The sequence below is a fragment of the Haliotis asinina genome, chromosome 16, assembly GCF_037392515.1.
Source record: "Haliotis asinina isolate JCU_RB_2024 chromosome 16, JCU_Hal_asi_v2, whole genome shotgun sequence".
Taxonomy (NCBI): domain Eukaryota; kingdom Metazoa; phylum Mollusca; class Gastropoda; order Lepetellida; family Haliotidae; genus Haliotis; species Haliotis asinina.
Window position 1 is genome coordinate 44,750,194 of NC_090295.1, and position 17,541 is coordinate 44,767,734.

The following is a 17,541-nucleotide window of genomic DNA, read 5'->3' on the forward strand; positions in this document are numbered from 1 at the left end:
ATTATCAGTTTCTTTGATCTATACAGGGATGATAATTTTCTGTGAATACAAGGAAATACTCAGATTTAAATGCAAATCAGTCGATCTTTAGATTCGTCTAAAGCCAGGAAGAAAATATTCCCGCTTATCAACGTCAAGTACCCACCATTGTCTCTTGTGCTATCAAATTTCAGATTTTCAGTGTAACATCTCAGATACATTGTTTTGGCCCATACCCCCAGCTGAAATCACTTTCACCTGTTGCCATCTGTGTCCATATTGATAGCTTAAACTTTACTCCTTATGCAGAATTACTAGAAGCTCTTCTCCTTGGCTGATCTGGTATATCGGAGTGCACAGATGGCTATTATACAGGCCTAATGACACAGGGTCTACAACTTCTCCCGTGATGATGACTTAGGTCTCCATGACACTGAACAAAGCTAGTACAAGCATGGGAGTCCTTATAGTTAAAGCCAGTAGCTCAGGCCTGTCTTACATATCATGCAAGTACCCAGATAGCAGATACACAGTGTCTTTTCAGCTCTAAGAGAATTTATTGTTTCTCTGACTATTTCAGTTAAGACAGTGAATAATAAACCACCAGTTCACACTTAAGTGACTTGGAATTCCTTATGCCCCTCAACTTTTCTGTTATTTGTTACCATGGCAATAGGTCTTTTATAGGTCAGTATTTCATCTCCTGCTGTCACATTGCAGTGAGTTTAGTGACCGGCATGGTCAAGCAGCTCTGTGAAGTTGGGCTGGCTAATACGGAAAGAGGTGCTAACTTTTCACGAGGGCACTTAAAGATTCATTGACATCATCACTTCTGACTATGGCTTGAAATATTAATGTGTATTGCTTGAGGTTCTGTGTCAGGTAGATTCACATGGTAGAGGCAGGTGTTTCATTCATGATTTTATTTTGATTTCAGGTTTTTAATGTTGAGTAAGCTGTCATCAAGCTGTATGCAAAGTTTTATATTTATAAAACTATTGATCTTACACTCATTATCTCCAGGATTGGTGAGGTTCCCCAGAGGATAAAGTGTTCGCTCATCATGCCAAAGACCTGGGTTTGATTCCCTACATGGTGGAATGTGTGAAACTCTAAGTCCATTTCTGATGTCTCCCACAGTGATGTTGCTGAAATATTGCTAAAACATCATAAATCTACACTCACTCACGCACCAGGTAGCGCCACCAATACATACTTCAGTCCCACAGTCACAAAAGTTCAAAATTGTCTTGATGACATGTGGTCAAAAGGGTTCACTACTCCAGTGACCAGTAGTCTTTAACATCTAGGGATACATCTGTGCATTTACCTAGTCAGTCACATGGCACTCACAATAAAAAATGTATTTCAAAATATGCGCAGATAAAAAGTGCTTTTCAAAAAAAAGAATGAATCCGCACTTTCCTGTCCTGTTTTACAATACAATGGTCACACTATATTGGCTTGTAAGGCTATGTCAAACTATTAGCAGTACGCCAGTTGTATAGTTACGATCACTTTGTGAAAGGGTTACTACAACTGGGCTGCGTCTATGTAAACTATAGGTTGTACAACTGTCGTAGAGCTGGGATCATTTTCTTAAAGGGGTACTACAAAAGGGGTATGTTTATGTAAACTATAGGTTTACAACTGTCGTAGAGTTACGATCACTTTCTAAAAGGATTACTACAACTGGGATAAGTCTATGTAAACTATGTGTTTTACGACTATCATAGAAAGGGGTGCTGCCATATGAATGAAGGATGATTTGGGGTATTTCAAAGTGTTCTATTAATGAATGCTTGTTTTCTTGTCCCATTTAACAATGCATAGGTTTAGGTTTTTACAACAGTCGTAGAGTTATGATCACTTTGTGAAAGGTGTGACACAAGCCTATGTTAAACTACAGATTTTACAACAGTCATAGAGTTACGATCACTTTGTGAAAGGTGTGACACAAGCCTGTGTTAAACTACAGATTTTACAACAGTCATAGAGTTACGATGACTTTGTGAAAGGTGTGACACAATTGTTACAGTCTATAATAAACTGTAGGTTTTACAACAGTCATTTGTAACGATCACTTTGTTAAAATGGTGCTTGTATCTGTTTTTGGATCTACTCATTGTCTACAATCTGCTTATTAGACAAAAATACCGGTTACCATAACCTGATTAGTTTTGAGTTGCTTGTTTCTTATACACAAATTGAAAAATCTACAGGTATACCAGCTTTAGCTGACTTTCCATAGTCCATTTCATGCATGCATACGTAGATGCTTCTATACAGTTACTGAATTTACCTTTCTATGTATGAACTGTACTGAGCATAATGCATGGATCCACATAGAGCCCCTTACTCCTTTGACTTGAGGTGTTGGAACTTGGCTTCCTTCATGTATCATTATGAGTGCTTCTGTTAGGAGAACTATAAATTTAGACTTTATTCAGTCATTACAGTGTAACACCTGGTGTCACGAAGTGGTTTCCTTCATGTATCATTATGAGTGCTTCTGTTAGGAGAACTATAAATTTAGACTTTATTCAGTCATTACAGTGTAACACCTGGTGTCACGAAGTGGTTTCCTTCATGTATCATTATGAGTGCTTCTGTTAGGAGAACTATAAATTTAGACTTTATTCAGTCACTACAGTGTAACACCTAGTGTCACAAAGTGGTTTCCTTCATGTATCATTATGAGTGCTTCTGTTAGGAGAACTCCATGAAGTTAGACTTTATTCAGTCACTACAGTGTAACACCTGGTGTCACAAAGTGGTTTCCTTCATGTATCATTATGAGTGCTTCTGTTAGGAGAACTCCATGAAGTTAGACTTTATTCAGTCACTACAGTGTAACACCTGGTGTCACAAAGTGAAAAGGCTGTCATGGGCAAGGAAAATGATAGTGGGTGCAAAATTTCAAAAGCGTATCTTAATGTGTTGACGCAAGGGCAACAGGACTGAACAGTCTTTTACATGTAACCTTTCTGGTGACCGTACGTAACCAGATCCTGTCATCACCTGTAACCAGCACACACACCTTCACAGCTGAAACACCCTGGCATTTCTATTACATCCTCTTAAAAACTTCTTTATCAGATTCTCTCTAATTAACAAGGCTGGTTCCTTCTTATCTTGCCCAAATCAAAGTGATTTTGTTATGGAAATAAGGGGTTTCTTTAACACTTACATAATTATTACATAAAATGAAACTTTTTCAAATCTGTTGTGTATAGGAGAAAACATGCCTCCGAGGTTTTGGTAGACAAGGTAAAACTGGAGGGGGAGGGAAATCTTGATGGGAGGAGCCCCAAGGAATTTCCCGACCACGATGGTTTACTTTGTCTACCAAAAACCAAGGAGAAGTGTTTTCTCTGACAATGGGTAATTACAATGTAGATGATCATTAAATGAAGCTACATAACACTAACTGAAACGCATGTGGAATCAATTTTAATGGCAGTAACTATAAATAGATATTTCAAATGCACTGCCTTTTTTGGCCCAGTTTCCTTGTGGTAGGGCATCTGCCTACAAATTTGGAGTTGCAGTTCCAGTCTTGCTAGGGAAAACATTTGCACTTTGAGCTTAATCTTGAATGATATGTTTCAACTGATTTCAAGCACCCATATGTTGTTTGAATGTTGATATTCATATAGAGTTAGGAAAAGATGACTGCAAAAAGTAAAACCTGGGAAGAGGTCTTTCCAGCAAAAAGTAAAACCTGTTCCTGCAAACCAGAAACATCAAATGCGGTTATTCTGGGAAAGCAAGAGATGACCTAAGATATAGTAGTGAGAAGCACACTTCAGATTTATGTCATAGACAGAAAAATGAACATTCTGACCGTCGGAAGGTCCAAGTGCGTTCAGTTAATGCAACACTCAAGGACTAAGTGTTGCTGTCGATGTTGAAAAAACATGCTTTTTCTCACGAAAAAAGAAGCTTTCTTTGGTGCAGTGTAGGTGTTTGAAGTAAACCAGAGTAATATAAAGTTTACTTCTAAATTAAGTCATGTGAGTTTTGGAGTTTTGGATCACTGTCAAGTCTCAGGGACATTCCAACATCAAGATTATTACGTTAGGATATGTAGTAATATTATATTATTATTACTGTTGCTTTTTGCTTGAAGTCAGTCTCACATGTCCAATAATGACTTGGAACGTCAAACTATTCAATTTCCTGTTATTGTGCCAGGACATCAGGATAGATGTTTGAAGTTTTCATTTCCATATCAAGGTTCCATCCAAATTTGTGTGGCATGTATGAAATTTGTTATTTTCTGGCAAAAAAAAATAAATTGACTACATGCAACACAACCATGTCATCACCTGAAGGCAATAAAACCTTGGCAAAGCCATTTCTCCCAAACCCTTTTGAGGTACCATCAAGCGCTTTATTGACTGTTTTATTTGTCATTGAATTTCAGAATTCATATTTTATGCGAAAGGTCAAGGTGACCCAGCCTTCAATGAAAGAATTATTGTGTAACACAGCAAGATTTATTATTCCGAATGAATAGTCAGGTCACAAAGCACTTACACATGACTGAGCTCAGGTTGCATTAATCTCAGTTTCTCTGTAGAAAGGTGCACGAAGTCCATTGGGACATTCAGTACCTTGGGCGAACAGTCAGTGGTAACACTAAAGTATTAATGTTGCATTATGACACACTCTTAACTTGAGTGGTGTTTGTTTACAATATTGTAGACAATGAGAGAGTTTGTTGCGTTGAGGATGTGTAGGCAAACACAGATAGGGCATTTGAACTCTTTTTAAATGTTCTAATTTCGTTTAAATGCAGTGTGAACAAACACAGAGAATGTCATCATAGTCATGTACTGCGAGTATGAGTAGTCTTCATTTGTATCTGGCAGCGATCCGGCTATCATAGCAACTGGCCTAGATGGAGGAACGTTCTGTCATGGAATTGAAGTCATCAACATTTCTGTCTTGTAGTTGGAGAAAACTTTTGGCATGGCTGCTATGCTGTTGCTTCTTTTGGCATCTGGTCCTTCAGGGATTAATCATATCTGTAACTGCTTGTCTTCATTATTGTTATATGGTCCTGGAAGGGTTAACTATGTCAATGACTGTTTGTCTTCTTTATTGGCATTTGTTCCTACAAGGGTTAACTATTTTCGTAATTATCGTCATTATTGTCTTTTGGTGTTAGCAGGGTTTGCTGTGTCTCGAACTGTTTGTTTCCTTCATTTGCATTTAATGTTAGAAGGGTTATCTTCATTAAGGTTCATGCTTTATTAACCCCTGGTTGAAGAAGGGTGAGCTATTCATCGATGACAACTGGTGAACTAAGTTTTGAACAATACATTTGGTTGTCTGCATTATTGTCATCTGGCCCCGGAAGGGTTGCTATATCCTTGATTGTCTGCACTATTGACACCTGACTTTGAAGGGTTAACTGTGTCCTTGACTGTCTTTCCAAGGGTTTACTGTATTGTTGCAATCTAATCTATTTAATCTAATTGTATCCCAGTTTGATGACAAGGGAAATCAAAGTTCAGTCACTTTTGTTTCACTACGTCTGGAACTGCTGCAGCTGGCTTCTTGGAAGTGGTGAAGATATGGTCAGCGACTTCAGCATCAGTTTTCTTTCAATGCAGAAATGAATTCTTAGGGAAGCTTGTTATAAAAATTCAGGAAGAAAGCAAGAAAAAGCCTTTCAAATACTTTGGGATGATTTAATGTTTTCATTTTTGGTCAGTGTTGGTATTACCAAAATTCCTGGAAACAGAATTCTTCAAATAGGTACTCTGGTAGATCCCTGATCTACCTCCATGTGTATGTGGTTAGTCTGCCTTGTCTTCAACATAAGTCTTGAGTGACCAGTTTCCTGTCGAAATGCAGACAAATGTAGAACACCACTTCTGTTCTTGCTTCAAATACTGAAAGGTGCTGTTCATGCTCGGAAGAGCTTGGAAACAAGATGGGTGTGTCTATCAAACAATCAGGTACATAATATTGCTGAGGGTGTGGCTTTGTTGAGTGGAGAGACATTCCTTTTGAGCCTTTTTAATGATTTGCTCACATGACTTTAAGTATTTTGTAATATTTTTCAAGCATGACCTAAATTTGACATATTGTTGTTGAGTATTGACATGTGTCTGGTGGCAGGGCCCCTGCTTGGATCCTCTTCTTTCTTTCCTTCAGCATTCTTACAATAGTTGTCGATTCATTATTTCTGTTTGTCATGACTTCTTTCAAGTCGCTGATGGAGCCAAAATTGCGCATGGTCGAGAGTTCTTTGCAGTCAAAGAGGATGTGTTCTATAGTTTCTGGGTCTTGATTGCATAATGGACACATATCACTGTCTGTCAGATGAAGTTTGAAGAGATGGCTTTGACAAGGGTAGAGGCCAAGTTTGATTTTGGATATGAGAACTTTATGTTGCTTTGAGAGAGATTTGTAGCGCAGTTGATTTGGGTGGTCTTGTAACTTGTGTTATGAACGACCTTTCACTTCATTTGCCCAGTTATTCTTCCACAGGTGTTTGGTGCTGTGGTACAGTTTGTTTTTAAGGGAGGAAACCATGGGTATGTGCTTGTTGACTGGACCATTCATTGATGCAGTTTTGGCTATTTCATCTGCTATTTCGTTTCCTTGAAAGCCTGTATGGCTGGGGATCAACTGAAGAGTGATGCTGTCCTGTATATCAGAGATGAGGTCAGTAATTGCCATGGTTTGATGATAATACTCTGATGGAGTGTTAGACATACTTGACATATTAATGTTTGAACCAGATTGAAATTTTTTGTAGACATTATTCAGCCGTTTTTGTGTAAAATATTTTTATTTGAGTTTGTATTTGGGTGGTAAGTGATAAGGTTCAGCATGTGTTTTGTAATACAGTAGAACATGGATATAGCGAATACGGATATAGCGAACAAACGGATATAGCGAACAAATTAAAAGTCCCGTCAATGGTCCCTTTATAATATCATTAAAATTATACGTGAATAAGGAACTCGTGAGTAGCGAATTAACGGTTATAGCGAACTGATTTCCTGACCCAAAGCCCAATTAACGATGTGAGTAGCGAACTCACTCAGTGTCAGCTCAGTGTCAACTCAGCGACTTAGCGGTATACATCAACCTTGTGGGCGGTGAATCACCATTGTTTGATAGTCATTTATTAATTAACAACATGTTCTAGATAATGTATTTGAACAATGAAATCAGAATTTTAATGTCAATGTACAAGAATAAAAATATGTAGCCCATGTATATACGAGTCTCTTCATCTCTATAAGCCAATGTGGCGGTCAAATGTGAATAACGAACAACAGATATAGCGAACTAAATCCCTTGGTCCCTTGGAGTTCGTTATATCCGTGTTCTACTGTATATGCTAATATCTTACCTTCATCAGTTAATTTCCACTTTGAACTTTGACCATGCTCCAATTCGCACATTAATGTGGTCGCCTGACCTGAAATTTTGAAAAGCTTAATATAGACATTATGCTGTCAGTACTTACTTGTACATTTTACCTCTGTTTTAACAATGCCCTTGAACTGTTTTAAGGGCATGTTAGCTCAATAATGTTCTTTTCCTCTTGAGAGTGACTGATTAGGAAGAGGAATGTGTACATGTATCTCCAAATGATCATATCATCTTTTGTTCAAGTCATGTTATTTTAGTTTAGTAAATACAATGTATGTGAATGAGTCATTGTTGACAGCAGTTTTTTCAAAGCTTCTGCATTTGTTGACAGTTGAAACTGAGTGAGTGAGTGAGTTTAGTTTTACGCGGCACTCAGCAATATTCCAGCTATATGGCGGCGGTCTGTAAATAATCGAGTCTGGACCTTACAATCTAGTGAAACTGCTGACAGTATCCAAGTGAGATGCATTATTGAGAACATTATGTAGTCTGATCTTATTGACCAATTTGGCTTAAGTCACTGTTAAATACATATTGTACTATCACCCTCTTATAGGCACAGCTTATGTAAGCCCAGAGTAGGTTATAATGTACATTACCGGGTAGATTAGGCCTTCAGCATCCCATGCTTGCCATACAAGTGTTCTAAGTGCTTGTCATAAGGGGCAACTGACAGGATCGGGGGTCAGGCTTGCTGACTTGGTTGACACATGTCTTCAATTCCCAATTGCGCAGATTGATGCTCATGTTTTTGATCACTGGATTGTCTGGTCTGCAGACTCGATTGTTTACAGACCGCTGCCATATAGCTGGAATATTTCTGAATGTGGCGAAAAACTAACCTCACTCACTCACTCTAATGTACATTAATGTACTAGAGGAGATGGAAAGGGATGAATGTATCCCAGTTGACTCAAGGGATTAGGCACTGTTCTCAGCAATATCTCATCATCATTCAAGACTCTGTGCAGATACTTTTTTTATGTTTATTGGATAACAGTTTATGTTACAGGTAAAACCTCCAGACCGTGCAATTAAGACCTCTGAGCAGGTCTTACAGTTCAAAAGTAAAATCTCCTACCATGTCTTACAATTTGATAGTAAAATCTCCAAGCAGGTCCAACAATTTAAGCCAAATATTGACATGCAGGTCCTACATTCCAAATGTAAAATGTTCCCCTAGGTCTTTCAGTTCTAATGTAAATGGGATTCTTAAATAATGGGATACAAACAAGTGCACCTTCTGTTCTGAAGTTATGAGGAAGTGAAACATTCAAAGATGAATTCATGAGCTGGTTATGTTTTTGTTTTAATACTCCTAGGCCAAATGTAGAGATATAATAAAAATCAGGTAATATGATACATCCAGCCTTATCACCCATACTGCATATCTTGACCATGTTGAACACCAGTGCTTGTCACCACACATTAGACAATGTGACCAATTCTCAAGCAGTTTGTTTATGAACATGTGGACACTGTTTCAACAGTGGACTGAACCCAGTTAGTTTTTAGTAACGTGATACCTCCTGTAGCTAGTTCCACATCACCAAGAATTTTTGGAGGGTGGGAAGTGTCATACTAATTACTGAATAACGCGTTTACTGCTGCTGAGAGATCCTAAAAGATGGGGCCTTTTCTAGCAATTTGGCCTAGGACTATTAATTTCTGACTCAAAGAGGTGATGTTGAATCCACTATAGGGCATGGCATGGCAATATAGCAATAATTATGGCCATTTAATCATGTCTTTACTCTCATGTGAGATGTGACTTAGGTCAGACTGTTTACAATCAGTGGCAAGTGGCAGCCAATTACTTCGTGAGAATTGCTGGCCAAATGGGTACTGTCATGGTGGTCACTATCCAAGGGAGATAACTCTTTCTGCCCTATCAGCACATATAGGCACTGTACGTTTCTTGGTCTCAAAATGTTGAGTGGAAAACTTTAATGTGCCTTTTGGATATAAAGCATTAAAACCCCAGATTTAGCTCTGATTTGATGTTTTGGTTGGCATTTAGACTTGAAGGATTTTCCTATATCCTGTACATTTGGCACAGAACAACATATACAGGAGAATGCTTTTTGATGGATTTGAAAGGGCAATTACATGTGAACATGTTGTTTTACCATCAAGGATAAAGGACTCATTATATACTCACGTTAGACACCAGTGATTTATTGTCTTGCCAAGTTATCAGTGAGTTTTCATGAAGATGATAAAGTCTCACAACCAGTGTATATATTGTAGTGGTTTAAGAAGGCCCAGCCTGAATGAAGTTTTAAATCCAATTATCAAAAGGTTTAAGTCTCATGTTCCTGACTGTTTATTTGCTTTACACCTCACACCTTGGAAATATTCCAGACTGGTGGCAGTCTGTAAATAACCGAGTCTGCTCCAGACAATCCTGTGATCAATTGCATGAGCATCCATCTTGCAGTTGGGATATGATGGCATATGTCAACCAAGTCAGCAAGCCTGACAACCTGATCCCATTAGTGAGTGAGTGAGTTCAATTTTACGCCACACTCAACAATATTCCAGCTATATGGCGGCGGTCTGTAAACAATCAAGTCTGCAGACCAGACAACCCGGTGATCAAAAACATGAGCATCGATCTGCGCAGTTGGGAATTGAAGACGTGTCAACCAAGTCAGCAAGTCTGACCCCACAATCCCGTTAGTCGCCTCTTATTGCAAGCATAGCTGTCCTTTATGGCAAGCATGGGTTGTTGAAGGCCTATTCTACCCTGTGACCTTCATGGGTCACCTGATCCCATTAGTCACCCCTTGTAGCAGGCTCCTGAAGACCATTTCTAGAATCTTTACACATTAGTTCTGATGGATGGCAGTGGTCAAATAAAACCTCCAGGAATTAATGCATGCATAAGTGGTAGTGACAGGTAATTAGTAAAGGTGAGAATTGAGGAGGAAACAACTATTGCAAACCAACCAACCATTGCAGTAGTGTTTTTCCACCTTGAATTGTCTCATTTGAAGCTATTTCCTATATGAATGTATAGTTTATATGAAATAAAGAAAAGTTGAAGTAGTTTCAGTCTTTTTTCATAACTGACAAGAAACTTGAAACCCAGTTCAAATACACAGTTACAACATGAACTTATTGTTGTTCACAATTTCAAACTCCAAAGTGTTCGCTGTGTTTGCTGTCACATTTGTTTACGAGGTCTGTCATAACTCTAAGTCAGTGAACAAATCTGGTACTTCCTGTATTTTGCACAGTGCAATTTTGCGGACAGAAGTCAGTTAGTAAACTACCCATAGATACACATGCTATCAATGTATTGATAGGTTTTAGTTTCTACCGTAGATTGATTGCTATCAGAGACTCAACAATTGCAATCCATCAATAGTTACATGTGTCGTTACTGCCCTAGTAATTGGCACTGATTGATGATAGTGACAGGCATTGCAGATGGATAGACAGTGGCACAGATAATTAAAATGTTGATTTAATCAAGACTATACTTCCCCATAACAAAGGTGACATCCATATTTTTTTCCCTTTATAGCTTACATGCAATGCAAAACACTCCTTTACAGATTCGGATAACTTTCAGTATTTGCTTTCAGTAACAAATTATCAAAAATGCAAATTCAACTTACAAGTTAAAAAATAACATAAAGCTCTGCCAAATAAGAGTTCAAACGATTCACTAACTTCATCCCAGCTGGGGGAAAATGTGGTTTCAACAGCTGTGTTGCACTGTGCACATAGTGCATGTGCAGTGAACAGGTTTGCACAGCTTGAAACAGGAGCAGGAGTAATCTAATCTTTGTTGTGTACACAAACAACAAATAGTAAATAATCTGCTTGCTACATAAAAAAATATGTTGATAGTGATAAGCAGCCTCTGTGTCAGACAAATATCTCTTTTATTTTAATCAAGAGTATGTGTCTGTCCACCTGTCTGCTAATGACAATGTGCAATACATAACTTCAGTCACTGACCACTGTGCAACCTATCAGGCTATACACCATAAACAAAGTGAGTGAGTGAGTGAGTGAGTTTAGTTTTACGCCGCACTCAGCAATATTCCAGCTATATGGCGACGGTCTGTAAATAATCGAGTCTGGACCAGACAATCCAGTGATCAACAACATGAGCATCGATCTGCCCAATTGGGAACCGATGACATGTCAGCGAGTCTGACCAACCGATTCCATTAGTCGCCTCTTACGACAAGCATAGTCGCCTTTTGTGGCAAGCATGGGTTGCTGAAGGCCTATTCTACCCCGGGACCATCACGGGTCCCATAAACAAAGAGCCCTGAGAGTATCAGCAAATGAACCAGTCAGTGAAAATTTTTGTTGCACATAAAGTATATGTTGTTCATCTGTTGTAACTGTTGTTCTGTGTTTCTGTGTTCTAGGTTGAAGAACAGAAGTGCAACCCCAATGAAAGGGACTTCGATGGTGTGTCACCTCTACATTTTGCTGCCACTCGAGGTCACCATCAGGTGGTAGAATGGCTGTTAAAACATGGAGGCAGGGTAACGCTTGACAACCTTGGGGGAAGTCCACTGCACAATGCTGCTGAGATGGGACACGAACAGGTAGGTGATGCTTGACAACTATGTTGGAGTTGAGGACAATAAATCCCTTCATAAATTTGCTTAGATGGGATGCAGTCTGGTATGTGATGCTTGACATTCTGGGAGGAGGAAGAGGTGTGATTGTCTAATAATGGTGTTCCCAATAATTAAGAAAAAAAATCAAACATTGGTCGATGTGACCAAACAACCAAGCAATCAATCTCATTTTTGCTTAATCTAGCTCAAATGATTTTTGAGCCACTGTTTTAGTGTTTGAGACACTTGACAGTAGAGAGTAGAGCATATCTAAGAAGTTGTCAGGGCCTGAAAACATATTTGATTTTTGAAACTCATGTCACTTGCTGAAAAGTCATGACTGAATATTTCTAGATTTCTCTGGAAAGTTTATATTCATGATGTAACAAGTTGCATCATTTTACATTGGATGTGAAATTTGCAAATGTAGTTTGCACAGTTTCAAAATACAAGAAAACCATGAGAACGGAGAACCATGTTATATTTATCAGCAATAACAACCTGAATAGGAAAATAAAAAATGACACCAACAAAGTTTTTTTTATTCCTTGTTGGTACTGAACTAATTCTTAATTGTGAGATTTCAACCAACACTATTGTCTCACAGAACTGTTGAGATGGAACAGAAGCAGGGAAAGAATGCTATTTCCTGCAAAGATTTAATGGCATAAAACAACAGAAAACTTTAGTGCTGCAGTCATGTTCCAAGCAAAACTACAAACTATTTTATATTATCCTAAAGACACATCTGATACTCCTTGATTCAGCTAGATGAAGACAAACACAGTTGAGCCTTACGCTGAGAGCTAATGAGCTGTGAACACTCCTGTCTTGATGTAGATGTAACTGGTGACCGACCCTGTCAGTTGTAACAAACCTTCCCCCAGTAACAAGCTTGGTTCTCACGGGTACTGCCCCCCTAGCTGCGCCCCCTTCTTAACGTGTGGGACTCCACACACCTACATCACATGCTAGACCAGGCCTGTGTGGTATTGATGACAAGCCCAGGTGTGTCGGACATGGAGAATTGATCATTTGTGGGATTACTCTTTGATACTGGCTTAGGTAGCTGAATGTGAGTGAATACATCTGGTATTTAGCATTCAAGCATATCTTGGTCTCCTACGTCAGTAGTCTATTTAATACATGCAGTAGAGTATACTGTACTTGAATCATTATTCGTGTTAATGCAGAAACATGTGTTTTTCACACAAAAAGATAATAAAACCACCAAAAAAATATTTTGCGTGCAAGTTTTGGACCTATAGATTCTACATAATTTTAAAAAGTACTTTAAAACTTCAACATATAGGCAAACATCAAATTTTAACGTGATTCAGGATTGTACTGAAAGATTCATGTGCAAAAGATTTGGACTACATACTTATAATTTTATTTCTACACGCTCTCGTACAAAAACTACCACGATCACTGATCATGTCGGGCTGTGTATGTTTACAAGTTACACTGAAATGTACCAAATAATGTAAAAGTTCCTGAGATGCAATGATAAAGTAACCCTTTCTTTGCAAGAAAAACCAAACACTTTTCAAATCTATTATAATGGATCAGTGTTAAGAAAAACAGACAAAATACACTGAATATTAAAAAAGAGTTTAAACAGATCAGCTTTGTATGTTTACAGATTTCATACAAACTGATGCTATTTAAACCATATATAGTTTGCAATCCCTTTCTTAAAGAAGTAATTTGAATGTTTATTTAAGTGTGACAAACAGTCACAAACCAAAATTTAAATTAGCATTGTCAAATATGTAATTACCAAACTATGTCTTTAAAAAATCATTCAAATCCTAAACCTCAACCTATTATCCAGTTTGTTAGAGACCTCCATGAAGAAGAGGTCTGATGAGGTCTGAGGAGGTTAAAGCCATGTAGATTACAAACAGTGATGCTAGCTCATTAAAGTAAGGAGAGTATCTGCCCCACCACTTAGCGAATGGTCGCTGTGTACTCAGCCTGACTCAAGCTTTTTCCTTGGGATAGAGGGAGGAATCAGGGATGTATGGGAGACAGATTCTCCATGTTTACCTCCCTTGTACAAACACTCACCTTGTATCTGTAGAGGAGAGAGATGACAGGAGTATATCACATATTTTACTGATGTAGGTAGTTGTGATGCTGGTGATTGGGTTCAGTTGTGGCTCAAGTCAAACTTTATGTGGGTCAAAATGATTTCTGGAATGATATATCTTTGTCCTATCAGATTTGTCACCAAATTTATCATCAAAGGTTCAAATTTCACATTATTCTGAATATTTTTTGAGTTTTGTTATCACTTATTGATATTCATGTTTTTTGTTTGAAAATGTAAATAACTACATCAAACTGACTCATCAGTTAAACATGGCTCCCTCGCTTACTTATTGTGACTGCTTTGTCAGCTATACACAGAATGCATTGTCAACACTTCAGACTTAAAATAATATTTCCTCTTGGAGTGGCTGGGAATAGTGTGTAAGGAAACTGTGATCAAGTTGTCTGCATGGTTTGATGTGTGTCAGCTTACACAGTAAAAATGTGGGTTTTTCATGACGTTTGTCACCGGTTTGTATAGTCCAGAGTTTTGCTTGTAATGGTTATGTAACATACGTACAAGTTGTGGAAACATGCTTGCTTGTTGTAAAGATACCTTTCTTCTGCTACATGATCCAGACCAGAATATTGCTAAAAGCAGCTTAAAATTAACCTCACTCGCACAATCCTAAGGAACTAATTCTTTCATATATTTGGTCAGTAAAATGCTGCACTGATTTTTTCACAAAAATATTGCTTGTTACAGTATTTTATGTTGTCAAAACTTGATGATTTCTATGTTTGCCAGTGATCATTTTCAGCTGAAGATATTTTATTATAGTGTAACTAAGATGATCAATTGTTTTCCATCAGGGGATGTGTCTGTAACCTGAATTAATCTTCTTTTATCAATATGTGGTAGATGAGGCTACTCTAGATGTCATTTTTTATCAGACATTAGTGTAGGGTTATATCTGTTGCTTAGTTGCTTTGTTGAGGAGCATGTGCTCACTTCCCAGAACAAGTGTTGAAGCTGGATTTCAAGTCAGATTTGTATAATCTGTCTGGAATTGAATACCTAGAGACTGTTTAACTTGCTTAATGTTTATCCAAAGAAAACATATGTGGTGCACAATACTCTCTCTCTCTCTCTCACTCACTCACTCACTCACTCACTCACTCACTCACTCACTCACTCACTCACTCACTCACTCACCCACCCACTAATGTCATTTCCCTTGATGATATAGTGAGAGTAATGCATCAACATGCTCGGTCAGTGTTATTAATAATGTCCACAGTGTACACACAAAAGCATCTGACATGAAAACTCCTTCTCTGACCTTGAGATCAGGTCAAGGAAATCAATGTATTGTAGATGTAAGTTAATTACCCAGTTACAATAAGCCTTAAAACATTTCAGCACGATAACAATCAGCAGTCGTTAAATACAAACAGAATTCTGTTTGTGCAGGTTTTTGTTAAACAGTCCTGTAAACATAATCAGTGCAATTAACACATATAAAAACTGATCATAGATATGTACACTTTCACTGTTTCCATGGAAACTTGCACCTATTGACCTAGCTGCTTAAAAAAGCGTACATCATTGTACAGATTGCTATGCATTCAACCAGTGAGAAGTCCCAGTGTATACCTGGCCAGCATGACTAAACAGCTCAATATCACCTCACATATACAACATTAAACGTGCACAGATTTCACACTTCTAAAACAACAGGTAGGATCTGTGAGTCTGGGAGCACTTCTGTCTGGTGGATAAAAGGGAGATATTCATTAAGATATTTAAAGCAGGGCTGTTCTTATCTGTGGTGTGTCTGCAAGGTGATTGTGTCAGTCATATTTGTTGACATATGCCCTGGGGAAGTGTTCAGTGTGACAGCATGGGATGTTAACCTACTTGTGGGTGCGCTTCACTATAGACACAGAGTTGGAACCAGCAAACACCATGCTGAGGTGCTGACAGCTGGCTGAAACTCCACACACAGGTGAGTTCATCAATAACTAATATCATAGTGACATCAACCAACTAACCCACACTGTGGTGAGTTTAGTTTACACCATACAGAGGTGAGTTCACGTTAGACCATACAGAGGTGGTCACCTGACACGATACAGAGATGTTTACCTGATACCATACAGAGGTGAGTTCACCTGACATCATACGGAGGTGAGTTCACCTGACATCATGCAGAGTTGAGTTCACAGGACACCATACAGAGGTGAATTCACCTGAGCTCATACAGAGGTAAATTCACCTGACATCATACAGAGGTGAGTTCACCTGACATTAGACAGAGGTGAGTTCACCTAACATCATACAGAGGTGAGTTCATCTGACATAATACAGAGGTGAATTCACAGGACGCCATACAGAGGTCAGTTCACCTAACACCATGCTGAGGTGAGTTTACCTGAGACCATGTTGAGGTGTGTTCACCCGAGATCATACAGAGGTGTTCACCTGACACAATACAGAGGTGAGTTCAGCTAACACCATACAGAGGAGAGTTCACCGGACAACGTACAGGTGAGTTCATCAGACACCTTACAGAGGTGAATTCACCAAAGATCACAGAGAGGTGAGTTCACCTGACAACATATAAAGGTGAGTCTACCTGACAACATACCAAGATGACTTAAGCTGATGCCATCCAGAGTTTGATTATAATACACATACTGCCCTTGATGACAGCCTTAAGCAAACATAAATCCATTGATATATGAATGAGACTGGTGAATGTATCATCTTTATGTGTGTGTCACACATCCATCCAGGCAACAGTGATGGCAGGTTAGCCCACTGAAAGAATTTTCTTGTAGTTTTCTATACATTTATTTCATTGTTCACTATGAATAATAATCTATAACAAACCTATATAATATGTAACCTCTTGTGGCCTCATTCGGTTTCAAAATATGAAGAGAGTTCCAAGGTCATGATGACCCAGATTGACTGCAAACGAGACACGCTTAAAAAATGAATGGCAAAATGAAGCTTGAAGTTTGATTTCAAGAGGTAATTTCTAGTCCATAATAGTATTTTATGATATTTAGTCCAGCTGTAGAGGCCGGGCAGGTGGAAGAATTCACATGCCACACGTCTCTAAGACAGAAGCCATTTGTATCTGAGTTTTTTATGTCTCTGGTCTGGGTGGTGTGACATTTCTTCTGAGGTAGATGTATTTTCAAAATGATTAAACGCCCTCTTAACATCTAACTAATTTGCAACAGTTTGTTCGTTGATAACTTAGCCCTTAGCTTAATACTTCATAGAAAATTTGAAAGAAAAATAAAAAAATGTTTGACTGAAATGCAGACTTGACCTGGTTTACCTGCAGTTTAATCAAGTCATTGATTTCTGGGTTATGTCTATGGTTTTTGAACTGCCGCCTCCACTGCAAACAGTATTGTCAGTTTGAAATGATGTCAGTGCAGCACAGCTGCCTGTGTTGCTAGGTGTCCTACCTGTGTTGCTAGGTCTTCTAACTGTGTCCAAGTAACAAAT

At 38.4% G+C, this 17,541-nt stretch overlaps 1 protein-coding gene across 3 annotated transcripts in view; it reads left to right on the plus strand.

Moving 5' to 3' along the window:
- The window catches only part of LOC137268091 (espin-like), a 79,595-nt gene that overhangs the window by 13,225 nt on the left and 48,829 nt on the right, over positions 1 to 17,541 (plus strand). For all 3 annotated transcript variants that reach the window (XM_067802601.1, XM_067802599.1, XM_067802600.1), the window contains exon 3: positions 11,778 to 11,960. In XM_067802601.1, coding sequence (XP_067658702.1) covers positions 11,778 to 11,960 — 183 coding nt within the window. The remainder of the gene's footprint in view (positions 1 to 11,777; positions 11,961 to 17,541) is intronic.